Source organism: Ostrea edulis, chromosome 1 (genome assembly GCF_947568905.1).
Source record: "Ostrea edulis chromosome 1, xbOstEdul1.1, whole genome shotgun sequence".
In the NCBI taxonomy this organism is placed as follows: Eukaryota; Metazoa; Mollusca; class Bivalvia; order Ostreida; family Ostreidae; genus Ostrea; species Ostrea edulis.
Genome location: NC_079164.1, coordinates 98,599,530 through 98,617,747, shown reverse-complemented (window position 1 = coordinate 98,617,747; position 18,218 = coordinate 98,599,530). Strand labels below are relative to the sequence as shown.

Below are 18,218 nucleotides of genomic sequence, written 5' to 3'. Positions count from 1 at the left end.
TTTCATGATTACCCACGGAAATATAACTTTTGACCTTGAAAAATAATAGACACCTTCTTTCACAATGGGGAACATATGCACTAGGTTTGAGTATCCTTAATTATATACAAGCCTTTTCAGTACTCTTTTTATCCTTCCCACAAAGTTCTGATGGATGAACAGACGGAGAGACAGACACCATACCATTATCTGGTTTACAATGATTAAATATGGATATTAAATGTGATTATCCTAGCTGTTTCTATCTTGTTCTATGCCTATCAAATTACCCCTGCCTTGTATGTTTGACCTTGAGAAACAATAGGATTCTTCCTCTAATCATATTATCTACCATGTTTGATGATCCTAGCCTTGTAAGTACTATTTTTATTTGAGCTACAGAGCACTGACAGATGGACAAACATGTAGAGATACTGATAGACAGATATGCACATCTATCAGGTTTGAATATGTGGATCAGGTTTGATTATCCTAGCCTTATTAGTTCTGTTTCTATCTTGTTTTATGCTTATTAAACATTTGTAAGTTTGACCTTGAAAAACAATAGTCATCTGCTAATCATGGGGAACATGTGTGTCAAGTTTGATGATCCTAGCCTTTTATCTAATCCACTAGGTGCTGAGAGAAGGACAGATGCACCTCTAACATACCATAATATAACCTCTCTGGGAAGGGCATATAAAAATACTCTGATGAAAAATGTTTCTTGAACATGAGATGCACTTAATATTTCTTGAACATACATCATTGGTAGTTTTTTATATCTTCAAATTCCACAAAGGAGCTTTCATAAAATTGTTACAGTGCGTGGGAAAGTTGATCATTTTCAAAAAACAAAAAAGTTGCTGACATCTCTGATTTCTAAATTGACTTACCAGGTTTCTTGATCATGCCACCCTGTGCTTCATCTGAAGAACTGCTGGATCCACCACCATCAACATGATCATTGAAATTTGACCCCTTCACATTGTGCCCATGTAAGTAGCTTTCTGCGGGTGGGTGCCATGATGGTCCCGAGCGCCTGCAAAATTTATTGAACAGTATAAAATACTTTTTAGAATATACTTATCCTGTTTGATAATAATAATAAAATTTATATATATATCGCGTCTTATATAAAACAAATTACTCTAAGGCACTTTACAAAGGTAAGAAGAGGAATGCAACAATAAAACACAAATAAATGAAATTCAATGACAGTATGACATAAGATCTTATATCAGCAAAAAATGATCAAAATAAACACAATAATTTAATACAATCGATAAAGTTCTCGAAGTATTTCACATTTAACACTGAGGTAATAACAAAGAAATGTAGGAGTTGTGCAATAAGCTTGTAACGCCAGGAAAAATTTTGGCATGGTGATTTCGTAAATGAAAATTACAACTTTTTGCCACTTTATCATAACAGCAGTAGGCATATATATGGAAATTAATTCCCGACTATGTTGCTCTCTCTCTGGGCAGATGATAAAATGTAAAATTAATTCCTTACTTTGTTGCTAATCTTGAGATGATACTTTGTTGCTAATCTTGAGATGATAACTAAATTTTGAAATTAATTCCTGACTATGTTGCTTTCTCTGGGCAGATGATAAAAAGTAAAATTAATTCCTTACTTTGTTGCTAATCTTGAGATGATAACTAAATTTTGAAATTAATTCCTGACTATGTTGCTTTCTCTGGGCAGATGATAAAATGTAAAATTAATTCCTTACTTTGTTGCTAATCTTGAGATGATAACTAAATTTTGAAATTAATTCCTGACTATGTTGCTTTCTCTGGGCAGATGATAAAATGTAAAATTAATTCCTTACTTTGTTGCTATTAAATGTTGAGATGATAACTAAATTTTGAAATTAATTCATGACCATGTCTTAGCTTACCCTGGGCTGATGGGAACCACCATGTCCAGATTGATGTTCCCCGATATCCTGTTCCTAGGAGGGAGAGCAGGAGTATCCTCCCCTGGTGAAATTACTTTCCCTGTGGATGGGAGGCGTGGCGGTGGCACATTTTGTTTGTCTGGCACAGGGGGAAGGGATAACCTGGGGGGTACAGGAGGAACTGGTGGGGCCACTGGGGGTAGGGGTGGGGGTCGAGGGGGAATTCGTTCTATGCTGTCAAGTTCACCATGTTGTTCATAAATGTCTGAGCCAGAATTATCTTCACCACCAGATGAACCAATGTGAGCACGTAACTGAACAGGTTCATCCTCGTATATATCCTCGTTAATATCACTGGAGTCATTCTCACTGTTACACACCCGCACTTCCTCGGGATCATAATCATTTTTCTGCTGGCTTCCATTCACTTTCGATTTCTTCATGATTTTGCCTACTTTCTTTAACAATCCTGAAGATGAGCTATTTGATGTGATGGAAGATGTCGATGACACTTTGGGAAGACTCCCTTCATTCTGTTTAGTGGTATTTGAACCAAGTTTTTCTTTGAATTTTTTCAATTTTTTACCAATGGTCTTGCCGTCTTTCTTCTTGTGGCGCCCTCTACCTGGTGGCAAATTGGGAGGTTCTTCCTGTCCTGCAGAATCTAAGATAGGTTTGTGGGATTCCCAGTCGGGATCTATTGGCTCGTAAATCCCGGAACTTCCACTTCCATCAGAATCATACTCTTCCACATCTGCCTCTATACCAGTACCCTGAGAAGGAATCATAGAGCTCAATTCTAAATTCAATTCTAGATCAAATATTACTGTGTGCACCAAAAATACACCCCTCCTTATCTAGATCATTATATAACTAAATTCTATAAATATTCATATCCATCAAGGAGAATCAGTCATTGATAAACAAACCTCTAAAATCAAAAACTCATGAACTGCACTTAGTCTTTACACCTCCCCCTAAACATCCATCAAAGCAAAATACAAATTGTATTCACATTCTTAAAGAGAAGCAATAAAAATCATGCTCATAACCCTGGGATAGGCACAAAAACTAGGTCCTTAAGGGGGTCTTATCACTCCAACAGGAGCAGCCGGGCTTCCCACACATCTGTTTCACTTCAGTCTGTCCTCATGATGAAAGATAAGTTACTTACTGCATAAAACACAACATGACAGCAGGCTTGGGAAACTCAATCAAAACACTTCCCAACATGGCCACCATAAATTGGATATTCTGCTTCAGTGACATTTAATGAAGAACTGTTTCTTTGAGAAATATACTTTAAGTGATCTTCATTTGAACTTGACCTATATTTATCTACAAGGCGCTACACAAGCAGTTTACCTGTACACTGGAAATACCTCACATGCTTCAGTCATCACACATATATATAGCTATTAGCGTCCTACAACACGTCCATATGTGTTGACAGCTGGTAATTTTAACAGTCATTCATTAGTTCTTACATTCTACTGTGCTACAGTACTAAGTATTGCGGTCAGAATTAAATGCATCTCTTGAAATCAAAAGTACATCAAGCACGGATAATACACAATACAACACAATATAATAATGCTATACAAATTAGACAACAGAAATGTTGAAATTTTAACAAAAAAACTACAGATGTACACACATGTTAATTTATAACTTCCAATACAACAACAAATTTTTAGAAAAAAAACCAAAATCTATAATAACCACAGGACGAAAAATTCACTCCGAAGAGAAACTGAAAGTTTTAGACGCGTACTACACCATGAACTGAAAAGGACACAAACTTTGTTACCTGTCGAATGAGGCCACATATCCACAGATAGTACTGATAAAAAAACAAACAGAAAATACACAGGTAGGGATTTACACCTGAAACAGGTCCTAAAAATAGACTGTCACACCTGAAAACACGGATCCAGTACAGGATTTCATTTTGACCTGTTCATTGATAGTATTCTGATAACTAAATGCAGGAAATATTTCAAGCATGTGGTAAAGCCTGAGGCTAGTGTACTGTAAACACTTAGGCTGGTGGCCTGATAAATCAGAGGCCTTATCTAAATTTATATCTGGTGTTGTCTTCACAATGCATTCCATACACAGTACCTTTATCCATGCAGCCACAAGCCAGTATTAATGTGCATCTGTAATGCTCGAAATATGCAAATAAATATTTCATTATTGACACAACATACATACTGCACGATAATCAGGGCAAAGTTTTGTGATTTATATGTTAGCGATACTGAATTAGTATACAGAACATTCCCTTACATGAACTTTTGAACTACAAAGACTATAAAAATTTGGTTTTTAATATAGTCGTGTTTTGAAAAGTTGATGGAGCTGAATGGATTTTTTTTCTAGGACACATAACTTAAATACTGACAGTCTCCATGCATAGCTTATGGCAAATCCCACATCTAACTCCGAAATAAACTAAAAATTCCATTATCAACAGACACATCCTATAATCCCACATCTAACTCCGAAATAAACTAAAAAAACCCATTATCAACAGACACATCCTATAATCCCACATCTAACTCAGAAATAAACTAAAAAACCCATTATCAACAGACACATCCTATAATTTCCCCCTCCTTTTAGAGCATTTTGTGATATTCCATACTCAAAACTTTTTACCTAATGACAGCATTAAGTAACTTAATATCAAAAACTTGCTGTCTGAATAATAAATGCACCCTAACTCTTGTTAAAAGAAGGCAAGTTTGTCAAATATACATGTACAATGGTCTACTTAGGGGCAAGGCTCTATATGACTTGATCTTTAATGGCCTTGAACTTCACTCCAATGGTTTTATAAGTGGATTATGCATGGCAAATATGAAATCTTGGATATCATGCTTGATTCAAATTTTATTGCAATTGGGACAAGTTAAGGACTACAAAGGCAGACTAGTAAACAAAAAGCAATACCCTGTAGTGTCACACCTTCATCCAAGCCAAGAGCATCAACCATTCAAAGAGGGATTTTGTAATTGCATATTTTATCTCTCCACTCCTAATAATAGATAAACACTTAGATCCCTCCCCATACTTACATCCTCTGTGCTTTCCAGTGTTCCCTCCTTGCTGCTGCCCTCAGTGGTGACCTCAGATGAACTGTCCACACTGGACAATGGGACAAAACTCGGCCGATTGTTTCCCTTCCTGGACAAAAAAAATTCAGAAAATACTGGACCACTGCTAACATTCCTTCAAATGCTATTTCATTTTTCTTGTTTCTAATCTTGTATATTATGTACAATGTATATGTAAATAATTCAATTATTGCAGTCTGAATGACTTGTGATAACTAAACCTATAACAGAAAAAAGATCTTTCAATGATAAAAAAAAAAGCAACCTTTAAAACATGCTGACATGCTTTGTAGATTTGTTATCTTTCTGAACCTCAGCTATGTTGAATTAAAATGTTGATGTCCATACACACAAATATCATGCAACAACAAAGACATACTTCAATCAAAATACTCCAAGGCACCCAGCACCTCACAAAATTTAATCAAAATACTCCAAGGCACCCAGTCCCTCACATATACTCCAAGGCACCCAGCCCCTCACATAATTAAATCAAAATACTCCAAGGCACCCATCTCCTCACATAATGAAATCATATGACTTCATGTATATACTAGATACATTGTCATTAATCTTGTGTTACTTTGGTAGACATTAGTCAAACACCTGTTACAAAAAACATGACTAACTTAATTTATTTTTAAACGTATCTTTTTTTTAAAAATATATTTAAATTTAGCTAGTCTTCATATTTTTTCCATTTACTCAGATCAGAAATGAAGATAATATTGATCTTATATCAGTAAAAACTTGCTCTAATTTAAAATTGTAATTTATGTTTGATGGTACATATATACATTACATATATACATATACAATATACACAGATATACAATGTGTATCTTTGAGATCTGATAGCTTGATAAAAAAAAAAATCAGGCAGAAATATGAAAGAAAAAAGAGTTTAAAATACATAAAGTGGAAATACACATTTGAAATACTTGCAAAATGAACATATATATAATTATATACATGTATATATATATATCTGTGAGTGTGTACTATGAGATGCTTTATGAAAGATTTTGAATATGAATGGCAGTGAAATACATAACAGTACAAAATGCAACAGTTCACTTACTAGGACTTACACAAACTTCTCTGCTGATATATATACACGTACTTCGCAGTTTTCACTTGCAGTTTTATATAAGTCACAAGAACACGTAACAGCCACACAGAGAAATAAAAGTTCGCGGCAAAGCCTGCTGAAAATACGCGCGATCACGAATTATTCTCCAGACTCCGATTTCTCTGTGTGCATGTCTACTACAACTCATACACAACAGGGATACAGGGCGGCATGCAGAGGTCTTACCTAATGCTAGAAGGGCTGAAGGAATCAAAAGGAATCATGTATTATTACACTGTAAATAGACATATTGCCTGATAATCTGCCATTTCCTGGTCAACATCAAACTCCACTCAATCTACCAAAACAACACACTATTGTCGCCCCGTCCACAGTAATTTGTGACTAGGAGATTTCAATCTAAAGCATGTAATACACTATTGTCACCCTGTTCATGGTAATTCATGACTAGGAAATTTCAAACTTACACATGTAAATACACTATTGTCACCCTGTGCATGGTAATTTGTGACTAGGAAATTTCAAAATCTTAATCATGTAATACACTATTGTCGCTCTGTTCATGGTAATTCATGACTAGGAAATAAAAAAATAATCTTAATTATGTAACACAGTGTCTAAAAATATCCTTTTCATTTTTTATTTCAACATTTGCCAGACTAAAATCTGGGTCAATATCAAGTGCAAGGACGCCCTCAAACTTTGAATGTATAGGCTTACTTAAGGCTTCAAGAAATTATGACCATATAAAATTTGTTATTCTACTAAAAAATGGATAATAGTTTGAAGAACTCGAAGCTCACATTTTAGCCAAAATATTAGCCATTACCGGAAGAAAAATATCAGAGCCAGCTTTTAGGAAAAGAAAATTAAGAATGATGTATAAATTAAATTTTACCAAAAGTTTTTTTAAACCCCATCTCTTGTCCACTATACAACTGCACAGATAGTGACAAATCATTCAAAATTTACTTCAGGTGGACAGAAATAGCAAGAGGAAAACATAATTATTTGTTTTCAGTGTATTAAACAGCTGTGCTATAGGGATTTCATCACCTCTTCACAGAAAAGTTTCAGCCTTCCTCAATACCATCAGGAGGAACTATTCTCAGAATCAACACAGAGTTCATATTCTAGATAAATATAGAACATAAAAGCTCTAAGCTACAAAACCAGTTCATCCACCAACAGATAATCACATAATACATAAGTATAAATGAAACACTGTCTCTACAGATACCCCATCATTCTTTGCAACTCACCTTTTTTGTCCCGGTTTTCGGGTGAGACGAGATTCTGGTAATTCCTCTGTTTGTTTGACAGGATCTAGAAAATAAACATTATCAAGGCTCCATTTCATTCATTGAATTTATTCTTAATTATTCACTGTACCAACTCCCTGATTAGTCAGATTTTGTACAGTAAATAATTTTGAAAATCACTTAACATCAATTCATCATGATAAATCATTCAATAGATGATCTCTCTAATTCTAGCCTCACTCTTCATTATCACGAGGATAAATATTAATCTGAAGGTAAAGACAGGTTATTTTTATCATTGATTTATGATGTGTGTTTTTTTTATATGTAGACCATGTACAGAAATAAATGGTGGTGGAGTTGTGGGGAGGAAGTGATGCGTCATGCAGTGTGGCCTGTACTCACCAGTGGCTGGAATGTACTCATACATGTTCTCATTACTGCTGTCACTGTCTGAAGGCCAGTCATTTGGGGCAGCGGTCGGATTCACTGCCACATCATGATATTCCTGGTCCGACTCTCTGGATGTTTCTGAAGATTTTCTTGTATGTTTGAACCTTTCGTCCACCACCTCTCCCTTCCCTTGGTTCAGAGCGCTGATTCTATCCTTTACACCCAAGATTTTCCCCTCATTCTTCAGGTTCTTTAGAGTTTTACACTTGCTAACCTCAGTTGGTTTAGGTTTTTCAAACGAATTTCTTCTTTCTAAAAACTGACTCGAGTTTGGCACTTCAATTTTGGGTTTTAGATTCAAAGATTTAGAAGCATCGTCTGAATGTTCAAAGCCTACTTTAAGTTTCTGAAATTGTTCTGAACTAGTTTTACGGGACAATAATTGTTTTTCTGACCCTTCTTTTGAATCTTTGCTCTTTGCGAACTTCTCCAGAAACTCTTTACTGCTACTTGCATCCTTGTTAAACATGGGCTCTTTCAATCCCAAGGAATCACTCTTTCTACCTGAACTAGTTCTCGAGACAGTAGCTTTGGTATAGGTGGAAGAAGTGTTTGTAACAGTGTCAGTTTTCTGTGGAGATGTGGATTTTGGAGTCCACGTGGATGAGGATGATGTGGAAGATTTATTAGTATCTCCAGTGACACTACTAGCAGTCACCGAAAACTCGGAAATCACAGGTTTCTTTAATTTGGTGTGGAACTTGTTAACAAGTTCTTTGCTCTTCTCCATCCACTCCGGTTTCTCGTCTGTTTTTCCATCTGGACTGAGAGACTTCATCCTGGGACTCACGCTTCCGGACGATCCAGTGTCTGATCCTAATGACTGGTCCAGTTTTAATTTATTCTTACCTCTCAGTGAGGACCTCGGACTTGATTTCTCGGAGGTGGAGGAGTCGGTGCTAGACTGACGACTTAGCAATGGTACAGACGACACAGCAACCTCTGGTTTCTTAGTAGAAGCCAATCCAAATTCATGCTGGCCTCTCTTGTCACATGCTTTGGGACTCAAAGAAGCCCTGAATTCCTTAGTTTTACTTTCCTTATCTAACTTACTTGCATCAGAAGATTTACTGGTAAATTTGGTAACAGAGAATTCCTTTGCCTTTGACACACTTGTCACTGGGCCCACGTCTTTACTCAAACTCACGTTATCATTGGATGATGTTTTCTTTTCTTTCACTAGACTAGACTTTTCGTTGGAGATTCCATTTGCTTTGGACATGTCACTCTGAACAGATGGAGTAGGTGTTTCCAATTTTTTCCCACCTCCTGGAAGAGTTCGCAAGATTGCCAAATTTCCTATCAGGGCAGAAGTAGCCATCTTTTTATCCACAGGTGTGACAGTGGCTTCCTCATTGGAATTAAGTCTGTGGACTTTGCTATCAACAGAGGCCTGGAAGGTTTTAGAGGACATGAGCTTAGACTTCACCATCTGTGGTTCAGCAGTGGCGGCATCCTCAGTGTGTAGTTTCCTGGGGCCCCGGGGACTCCCTACACTGTGACAACTGTCAGAACTGTTAGTTCTCTCCAAAGTTGTGTTTTTATTTGCATCTATACTAAATTTGAATTGAGAAAACAAGGCAAGCTCATCCTCATCTTTTGCACTTTTCGAACTGGTGTGTTTTTTGACTGACGTTTTTTGTGTTGTGAACGTCCTACTTTTAAAGTCTGTTCCCATGGAAAGTGGAGCACTCAATGAATCTTTACTTCCATCGGAGTTGCCCTCAAACATATTCTTTATATCTTTCAAATTTGAAGGTTGATTTTTTCGAACAGTAGTCTGCTTTGTTCTCTCTTTCTCTCGAGAACTTGGTAATCCGGTGGATTTCAACTGCACTCCAAATTTATCCATGTTGATGCACTTGCTACAATAATTTTCAGCTAAAAATGATCACATGATCACGATGACACAAAAAAACACATTCAAAAACAAAATCTTTGTCATCCAGAAGTATCTAAACTGTAAGTACACACAAATCACATCTGAATCGATTTATAATACTTTGCAACCTGTCACATCCAGGTCCGTTTTGACGGCAGTGAACATTTTAATCCACTTATAATTCTTCAAATCTCCATCAAAAACAGCTCACATTTCTACTTGCTATATGTCCTACATTCAGGGAGTCATAACCACATTACTGTGCATCGTACTGAACCACTTCCTGTTCATCGTAAACCTTCCTGTCTCTGGATCGGCCGGATTTACACCCTACAAAGATAAGTGGATATTTCAGAACAAGCCTTTCTTTTTTATAACAACATCTACTGAACTCATAATGCAGTGCTATAGTCCCCTATAGATATTGATTACGCCCATCTACCAATGGTTTACGTAAATATGTATACATAAAGAACAATTAAATGGACCTATTTCCAAAAGGAAAAAAAAATACTCCATGTAAAAATCCTTTCTGAATTCCTCGTTTTATTCTCTTTTTCGCTTAGTAATATACACTGTACCTAATTCACATATTATAAAAAATTTCAAAACAAGTACAGGTACCAAAAATATGATGTCACCAAATCTATGACCAATCTTTCACCGACCAATAAATTTGAATTCTGTTCAGTAAATCCATGATGAGAACTATGGACCCCAGCCTGATTATCATTGAGATGAGTAACTACGACAATGGTCAATGTGTTCAACCGACTACAGAGTCATGAATCACCCAGGACCTATAAATAAAGGACCTGTCAGCAATTATAGTGTGTTAGAGGTAAACGGACATATGACAAACTGCAGTGATCATCAAACAGAAATAATGCATAGGCATTTATGTAGATCAGACATCAGGAATATATGTATATACATACATGTATATATATAGTCCTGCCAAAACAGAACCAGCGCTGACTAACCTCTCTCCCTCTTATTCTCTTTTCTCCTCTCCCATTTTCTCTCTCTCCCTTTCACCTCTCTTTCCCTCTCCTTCTCTTTCTTTCTCCTCTTTTTCTCTCTCCCTTTCTTTATCTCCCTCTTTCTTTTTTTCTCTCTGTCTCACTCCCTTTCATTATTTCTCCCCTTCTTTTTTTTCTCTCTCTCCCTTTTTTCTTGCTTCCTCTCTTGTCTCTCTATCCCTTGCTTTCTCTTTCTCCCTGTATTTTTTCTCTGTCTCTCTCCCTCTTTTTAATTCTTTCTTCCTCTCTTTCTTTCATATGATATACCTCTCTCTCTCTTTCTCTTACACTCTCCCTATCTTTCTCTCCCCTCTTTCTCACTTGCTCTTTTTCATTCTTTCCTTCTTTTCTCTCTCTCTCTCCCTTTTTCTCTCTCCCCCTCCCTATCTATTTTTCTCTCCCCCCCTCTCTCTCTTTCATATGATACTTACCTGTCACTTGCACTGAATTCTGTTGTCCTGTATAACCGTGTGATTTTGACTCTGAAAGCATACAGAGCATAAAAGCTTAGAACTGATTCTCAATTTAATCCTGAGATACAGGACTGCATGACTCCATAAGAAACCATCAACAGCAAAATATACACACATCATCTGACAATGACAACAGAACACCGTGCTGGACTATCTACCTGTTCATAGTACATCTATATCAGGTTTTTACATCGTATTGTGATAAAGTGATGAACGTCAAACTAAAGGAATAAAGAAAACCAAAATACGACCCTATAAAACAAACTTGACTAAATGGATGCCATGTTAAGATGGTATAGCACAAGAGTCAATCAATAAAGATGAGTCAGCTTCTCTGTACTGTCAAGAGTCCAACAAATTAAATCAAGGATTTAACGGCAATCGGCCGTATAAAGCCACACCAATCTCAGCTCCTCGTCTAACATCGATATACTCATCAGATTAGGATGATATTATTATGACAGAAACAGCAAGAACTAGCTCTCAATACACATAAGAAATCCCGAGTTTCTTATGCTGGTAATACTACTATGGTACATATATAACACAACACTTATTCTAATTTGGCTAACATTCACCTACCCCCATGTTTTACTTCCCCTAATTCAAACATGTAGTACCGGACCTGAAACACGCCTAATCACTTTCCCCTTGTCACCTGTCTCCTCCCACAGTTAACACATGACTTATGTACAAATATATACTGTATGAGATTGTGCCCAGTATAACACATAACTTATGTACAAATATATACTGTATAAGATTGTGCCCAGTATAACACATGACTTATGTACAAATATATACTGTATAAGATTGTGCCCAGTATAACACATGACTTATGTACAAATATATTCTGTATAAGATTGTGCCCAGTATAACACATGACTTATGTACAAATATATACTGTATGAGATTGTGCCCAGTATAACACATGACTTATGTACTGTATAAGATTGTGCCCAGTATAACACATGACTTATGTACAAATATATACTGTATAAGATTGTGCCCAGTATAACACATGACTTATGTACAAATATATACTGTATAAGATTGTGCCCAGTATAACACATGACTTATGTACTGTACGAGATTGTGCCCAGTATAACACATGAATTATGTACTGTATAAGATTGTGCCCAGTATAACACATGACTTATGTACTGTATGAGATTGTGCCCAGTATAATACATGACTTATGTACTGTATAAGATTGTGCCCAGTATAACACATGACTTATGTACTGTATAAGATTGTGCCCAGTATAACACATGACTTATGTACTGTATGAGGTTATGTTGAGTAGTCAGACTCCTGCCAGGCTTTGTGAGTTCATCACATCACCAGGCTTTTCTGAATTGTGTGAGCTTTGTTCACTGTGATAGTGTCCCCTGACTCATCATACTGGAGAAAGTGAACCAGCTCCATTCTATGTCCTAAAAAATATTCCCTATACAGATGATATAATTAAAAACCTGTTTTTGAAAAGATTTACATGCTGGTAAGGGGAAACATGGACAGAAATAGAGAATATGGCTTTTATATGTCATGTCATCATCGTATTTGATAATTTGTAAATGAGGATTTACTCTCACATTGATATCTAATTCAGATCTCAATATAATAGCCATATCAGGTATCTGTATTCTGTACATATAGAGACTGATTACACACATGTGCCACAACCTTAATTATTAACTTTGTTAGGGACCTTTAATTAGTTTCTACTTGTAAGAAAATGAAGAGAAAACAGAACATTCATTTTAAATATATGTAAGACCCGCCTTAAAAACATGTTGTTTCCATCACACGAGAACAGATAACAGTTTCACACCTAATGGCAGTCTATGACTTGTATCTGTGGACAGGACTTAGCACAGCTGGCGTTTTGTCACCTCTCTGTGGACAAACACAGTCATCATTTCCAAAGACCTGTCACTAAGAACATCAAACACTGATAACACCATCTCCTCGACAATATCCTGACAATATCCTACCCGTTATGCCATTTTTAACCCCACCTATACACAGCCAGGCAACATCCAAAATGATAATACTTCCTATCCAGTTCAATAAAAAACATTAGAGAGACTTTGATTCATATATCATAACTAAAGATCCCTGATCGAAACTTCATGTAAAACAAATCCTATTAAATATCCAGCTCTTTTTCTACAAAATTACCACCTGGTTTTACCTGTCCTCTTGTGCAATTGACAGTGCAAAATTTTATGACAATTACGACATTCATCTTCCAAAACAGGAAGTAATGAAGTAATAATAAAAACACATTGTGTTATACATGTATTTGATGAAAAGTAGGGCGTGTCAAAGAGTGCTTGTGATTCCCCCTATCTTAATGTGATAATTAGTTCAAGATTTATAAAAAAAAAATTGGGAAAATGAAAAAATAATTCAGAATAAATCAAAACAAGTACAGTTATCTTCCATTTTATAAACTATAACCTATACAAATTTATATGAGATGAAATCAAATACTATTTTAAGATATGTCTCTTAGTCGTACTGCAATATGTTTATCAACATATAAAAAAGATCAGAACAAACACTCACCGATCATGAAGAGATTCCGGAGATGAGAATTCGTGGAATGTCAAAAACTTCTCTTCTACAAAAACATTTCTCTAAAATTTCACTTCAAGAAATTGCACAGCAATTTTGTCACAGCACTTTTATAAAACAGCTGATAGAGAAATTACATTAATATGTAAAGGGGATGAATATTATCAGTTTATTTATGAACACGATGGCTGCAGCATTAAAATCCAGATGTCTCCTATCTAAAGTCAAGGCATATGCACTAGGCCTATTCTGTCACGAAATGTAGGCAAATACACAAAACACTACACTGTGTCACATGTTTGTTATATAATACACTGAAATGAACTTCATAATAAAGGAGTGTATTCAAAAGTAAATCATATTACCTCAAATCAATTTCTTATGATTTGATTGATCACTTGATAAATATATATATATATATCTGTGTGTGTATCCATATGATTATGATTTAATTGATCATTTGAAAGATGACTTTAACACAAAAACATCAGGCATTAATGATGTCACAATGCTTTACTTTACAAGTACTGCTATGTATTGAAAAATGATGTATATTTCTCAGCCAATTACAATTTGTGTTACAAACAAACTTGTGGATCTCTTAATTTTAGAAGCCAATCAAAATCTTGATATTAAACACTAGAAGTGCAGTTACATGTACCAGTCATATACAGCATTGTAATAAAGGGATTTAGAGACTGTGTAGAGATTTATAATCTGTATACAGCATTGTAATAAAGAGATCTAGAGACTCATGTGTAGAGATCTAGAGACTGTGTAGAGATTTAGAGACTGTGTATAGATCAAGAGACTGTGTAAAGATCTATAATCTGTATACAGTATTGTAATAAAGAGATCTAGGGACTGTGTAGAGATCTAGAGACTCATGTGTAGAGATCTAGAGACTGTGTAGAGATCTATAATCTGTATACAGTATTGTAATAAAGAGATCTAGAGACTGTGTAGAGATCTAGAGACTCATGTGTAGAGATATAGAGACTGTGTAGAGATTTAGAGACTGTGTATAGATCAAGAGACTCATGTGTAGAGATCTAGAGACTGTATAGAGATTTAGAGACTCATGTGTATAGATCAAGAGACTGTGTAAAGATCTATAATCTGTATACAGTATTGTAATAGAGATCTAGAGACTCATGTGTATAGATCTAGAGACTCATGTGTAGAGATCTAAAGACTCATGTGTAGAGATCTAGAGACTGTGTAGAGATCTAGAGACTGTATAGAAATTTAGAGACTCATGTGTATAGATCAAGAGACTGTAAAGATTTAGAGACTGTGTATAGATCAAGAGACTGTGTAAAGATATATAATCTGTATAGAGTATTGTAATAAAGAGATCTAGAGACTGTGTAGAGATCTAGAGACTGTGTAAAGATATATAATCTGTATACAATATTGTAATAAAGAAATTTAGAGACTGTGTAGAGATCTAGAGACTGTGTAAAGATATATAATCTGTATACAGTATTGTAATAAAGAGATCTAGAGACTGTGTAGAGATCAAGAGACTGTGTAAAGATATATAATCTGTATACAGTATTGTAATAAAGAGATCTAGAGACTGTAGAGATCTAGAGACTCCTGTGTAGAGATGTAGAGACTGTGTAAAGATGTATACAGTATTGTAATAAAGAGATTTAGAGACTGTAAAGATCTATAATCTGTATACAGTATTGTAATAAAGAGATCTAAAGATGGTGTAGAGATCTAGAGACTGTGTAGAGATCTATAATCTGTATACAGTATTGTAATAAAGAGATCTAGAGACTGTGTAAAGATCCATAATCTGTATACAATATTGAAATAAAGATATCTAAAGACTGTGTAGTTTTATAATCTGGAGGAGCTTACAGCCACCATGAGGGCTACAAAACAAGTCCTTCACAAAGCTTTGTAAATCTGGAAACTCTAACAAAACAAAAGTACATACTGTATAACAGAATCTGAAATGACTTACCTTCTACAATCTGTGTAGTAGGCTATTGCCGGTGTTTACCAGTCATCATTTATTGAATCCTTGTAACCTGAAACAGAGAGTATAGTTTATCATACATAAATATATCATACAACATACTGAGCATATACCGAATCAAAAGTATTCTGTAAACCCTCTTACGAAATTTTCACTGATGTATTACGGTGCATCACCAAAATGTGAAGAAATTGTATACCGGATCGACTCTCATATAACATACATAAATCTACAATGTATATATATTATGATATTCAATAAATGTTTAATAATTTCAGTAATCAATCATTAAAACAATTAAGATATATACATGATATTGTACATATACCCCCTTGTTTTTTGCATCTCCAGCAAATGAATTATATTTACAATTAAATCCTGGAAAATAGAACGTGGAAGTCCTACTCCATTAGCTGAAACTGCATGGGCACCTTGAACCCCATCTTGTGATGTGTTTTACATTGTTTTAATTACATGGAATCCTACCTCGTTTAATTTGCACCCAACGATAACAGAGAGAGATCTGTTCTATTTATCAGGGGATCCCCACGTAACTTCGACGTAACTTATCGTATGTGAACTTAAGACAACAAAGAAAAGCCAGTAATTTGTCTGCAGTACATGTGCATTTTCAGAAGTTGGTATAATACACATGGCTCTGGCACACTGAGCAATTTGTCAATCAGTCCACCGAACAAGATGTCATGTGTTACAGCAGTGGTAGGGGTCAAATTTATAGGTATCAGTGAGGCAGAGTAGTATATAGCTCAATATATAATTATTCAGTGCTGTAATTGAGTTCTCTTATATTTCATTTCTTGTTTGTCTATATCCATCAATAGTTTACTTCTGCACTTGATGACAAAAGATTGTGTTTGTTCAGAGATCTGACACATAACACCATCCTCACTTAAACAGAGGAAGAGTACTTCCTCAAAACAATCTGAAACTAGGAAATATCTTAATAATAATATAATAATAAAGCATCTAGTGGTGCTCTCAAGGGGTAAAAAGGTTAATTTCTATTAAAAAATAACCATAATATTAAAGATAACATGATGTCCATTTAACACTTCTCTCAAGATGTTGATGAGGTCTCTGACTTAGATGTCACAAACTGGACAGTATTAAGTCACTTGTCATCAATTCATTAGAGGTCATCTTTTGTAGTATTAAGGTCAGCAAATCTGTCTATCCAGCATCCAATCAGAGATACATTTTATATATATAGCAGTGCAATAACACTTTTACAATTCTGACATGCACAATATTCAAAAGACTTGCTGAATGACCTGAAAACATGTGAAATATGAACCGCCTGCACATGTTAGCTGGGTGCTTCATTATAACAATGGATCTGAAAGTATAGCTTTTGTTTGCTATTACTAAGGATTTCTAAAAACATATCTGTCTGTGAAACAAAATATTTCCTAGTAAGTACAACTAGCAATATCAAACATACAAAATACTTTTCAGCTTAGCTTCCTGTTAGAGGCCTAGCTGCATGACCAGACGAGGGCTGTGAATCTCAATCTAAAGAGGAAATATCATGTTGTGATATCTCAAGTAAAAAAACTGCTGTGATATCTCAAAAGATAAGACCCCCCCCCCCCCCCCCCCCCCCCCCGGTCTGTGATATATCAGTCAGAAAAAAAAAAAGACACTAGACTGCTGTGATATCTCAGAAGATAAGACACCCCCCCCCCCCCCGGTCTGTGATATATCAGTCAGAAAAAAAAAAGACACTAGACTGCTGTGATATCTCAGAAGACTAGACTGCTGTGAATATCTCAGTCAGAAGACTACACTGCTGTGATATCTCAGTCAGAAGACTAGACTGCTGTGATATCTCAGTCAGAAGACTAGACTGTTGTGATATCTCAATTAGAAGACTAGACTGCTGTGATATCTCAGTCAGAAAACTAGACTGCTGTGATATCTCAGTCAGAAGACTAGACTGCTGTGATATCTCAGTTAGAAGACTAGACTGCTGTGATATCTCAGTCAGAAGACTAGACTGCTGTGATATCTCAGTTAGAAGACTAGACTGCTGTGATATCTCAGTCAGAAGACTTGACTGCTGTGATATCTCAGTCAGAATTCAGCCCCAAGATCTTTACGGATTGTTGCTGTTCCTTCACCACATGCTCAGCCAGCATCATGAGTGAAAGTCTCGGGTTAAAACTGAGGTTCTGTATCACAGTGGTCACTGGCATGAGAGAGCGCATCTGTAGTATTAATATATATAGGGCTCACTATACCTATGTGTAAAATATCACTACACTATCAGGGTCTATACAGTAATTCCCAGCCCCTGCCAAGACAGCAGAAGATGGATGTACATGGGCCTAAAATCTCAAGTTGACAATAAAAAAAAAAACCCTTAATTTTCTATAACTGAAATTTCTTATGCATACACATGTTTCTGATCAAAATTCCAGCAGACC

At 35.7% G+C, this 18,218-nt stretch overlaps 1 protein-coding gene across 20 annotated transcripts in view; it reads right to left on the bottom strand.

Annotated features, from left to right (window-relative positions):
• LOC125671318 (serine-rich adhesin for platelets-like) overlaps positions 1-18,218 on the bottom strand; it is a 37,659-nt gene that overhangs the window by 16,483 nt on the left and 2,958 nt on the right. For 6 of the 20 annotated variants that reach the window (XM_056140108.1, XM_056140094.1, XM_056140082.1 and 3 more), the window contains 8 exons: positions 15,757-15,823; positions 13,770-13,824; positions 11,154-11,204; positions 7,771-10,030; positions 7,366-7,429; positions 4,972-5,080; positions 1,889-2,661; positions 876-1,021 (listed from right to left, as the gene is read on the bottom strand). In XM_056140108.1, the coding sequence (XP_055996083.1) occupies positions 876-1,021; positions 1,889-2,661; positions 4,972-5,080; positions 7,366-7,429; positions 7,771-9,670 (2,992 nt within the window). In that variant the 5' untranslated portion in view covers positions 9,671-10,030; positions 11,154-11,204; positions 13,770-13,824; positions 15,757-15,823. Of the gene's footprint in view, positions 1-875; positions 1,022-1,888; positions 2,662-4,971; positions 5,081-6,328; positions 6,344-7,365; positions 7,430-7,770; positions 10,031-11,153; positions 11,205-13,769; positions 13,825-15,756; positions 15,824-15,915; positions 16,001-16,140; positions 16,710-18,218 lie in introns of those variants that run through there. The other 14 variants (XM_048906912.2, XM_056140069.1, XM_048906901.2 and 11 more) reach the window with 7 other exon arrangements.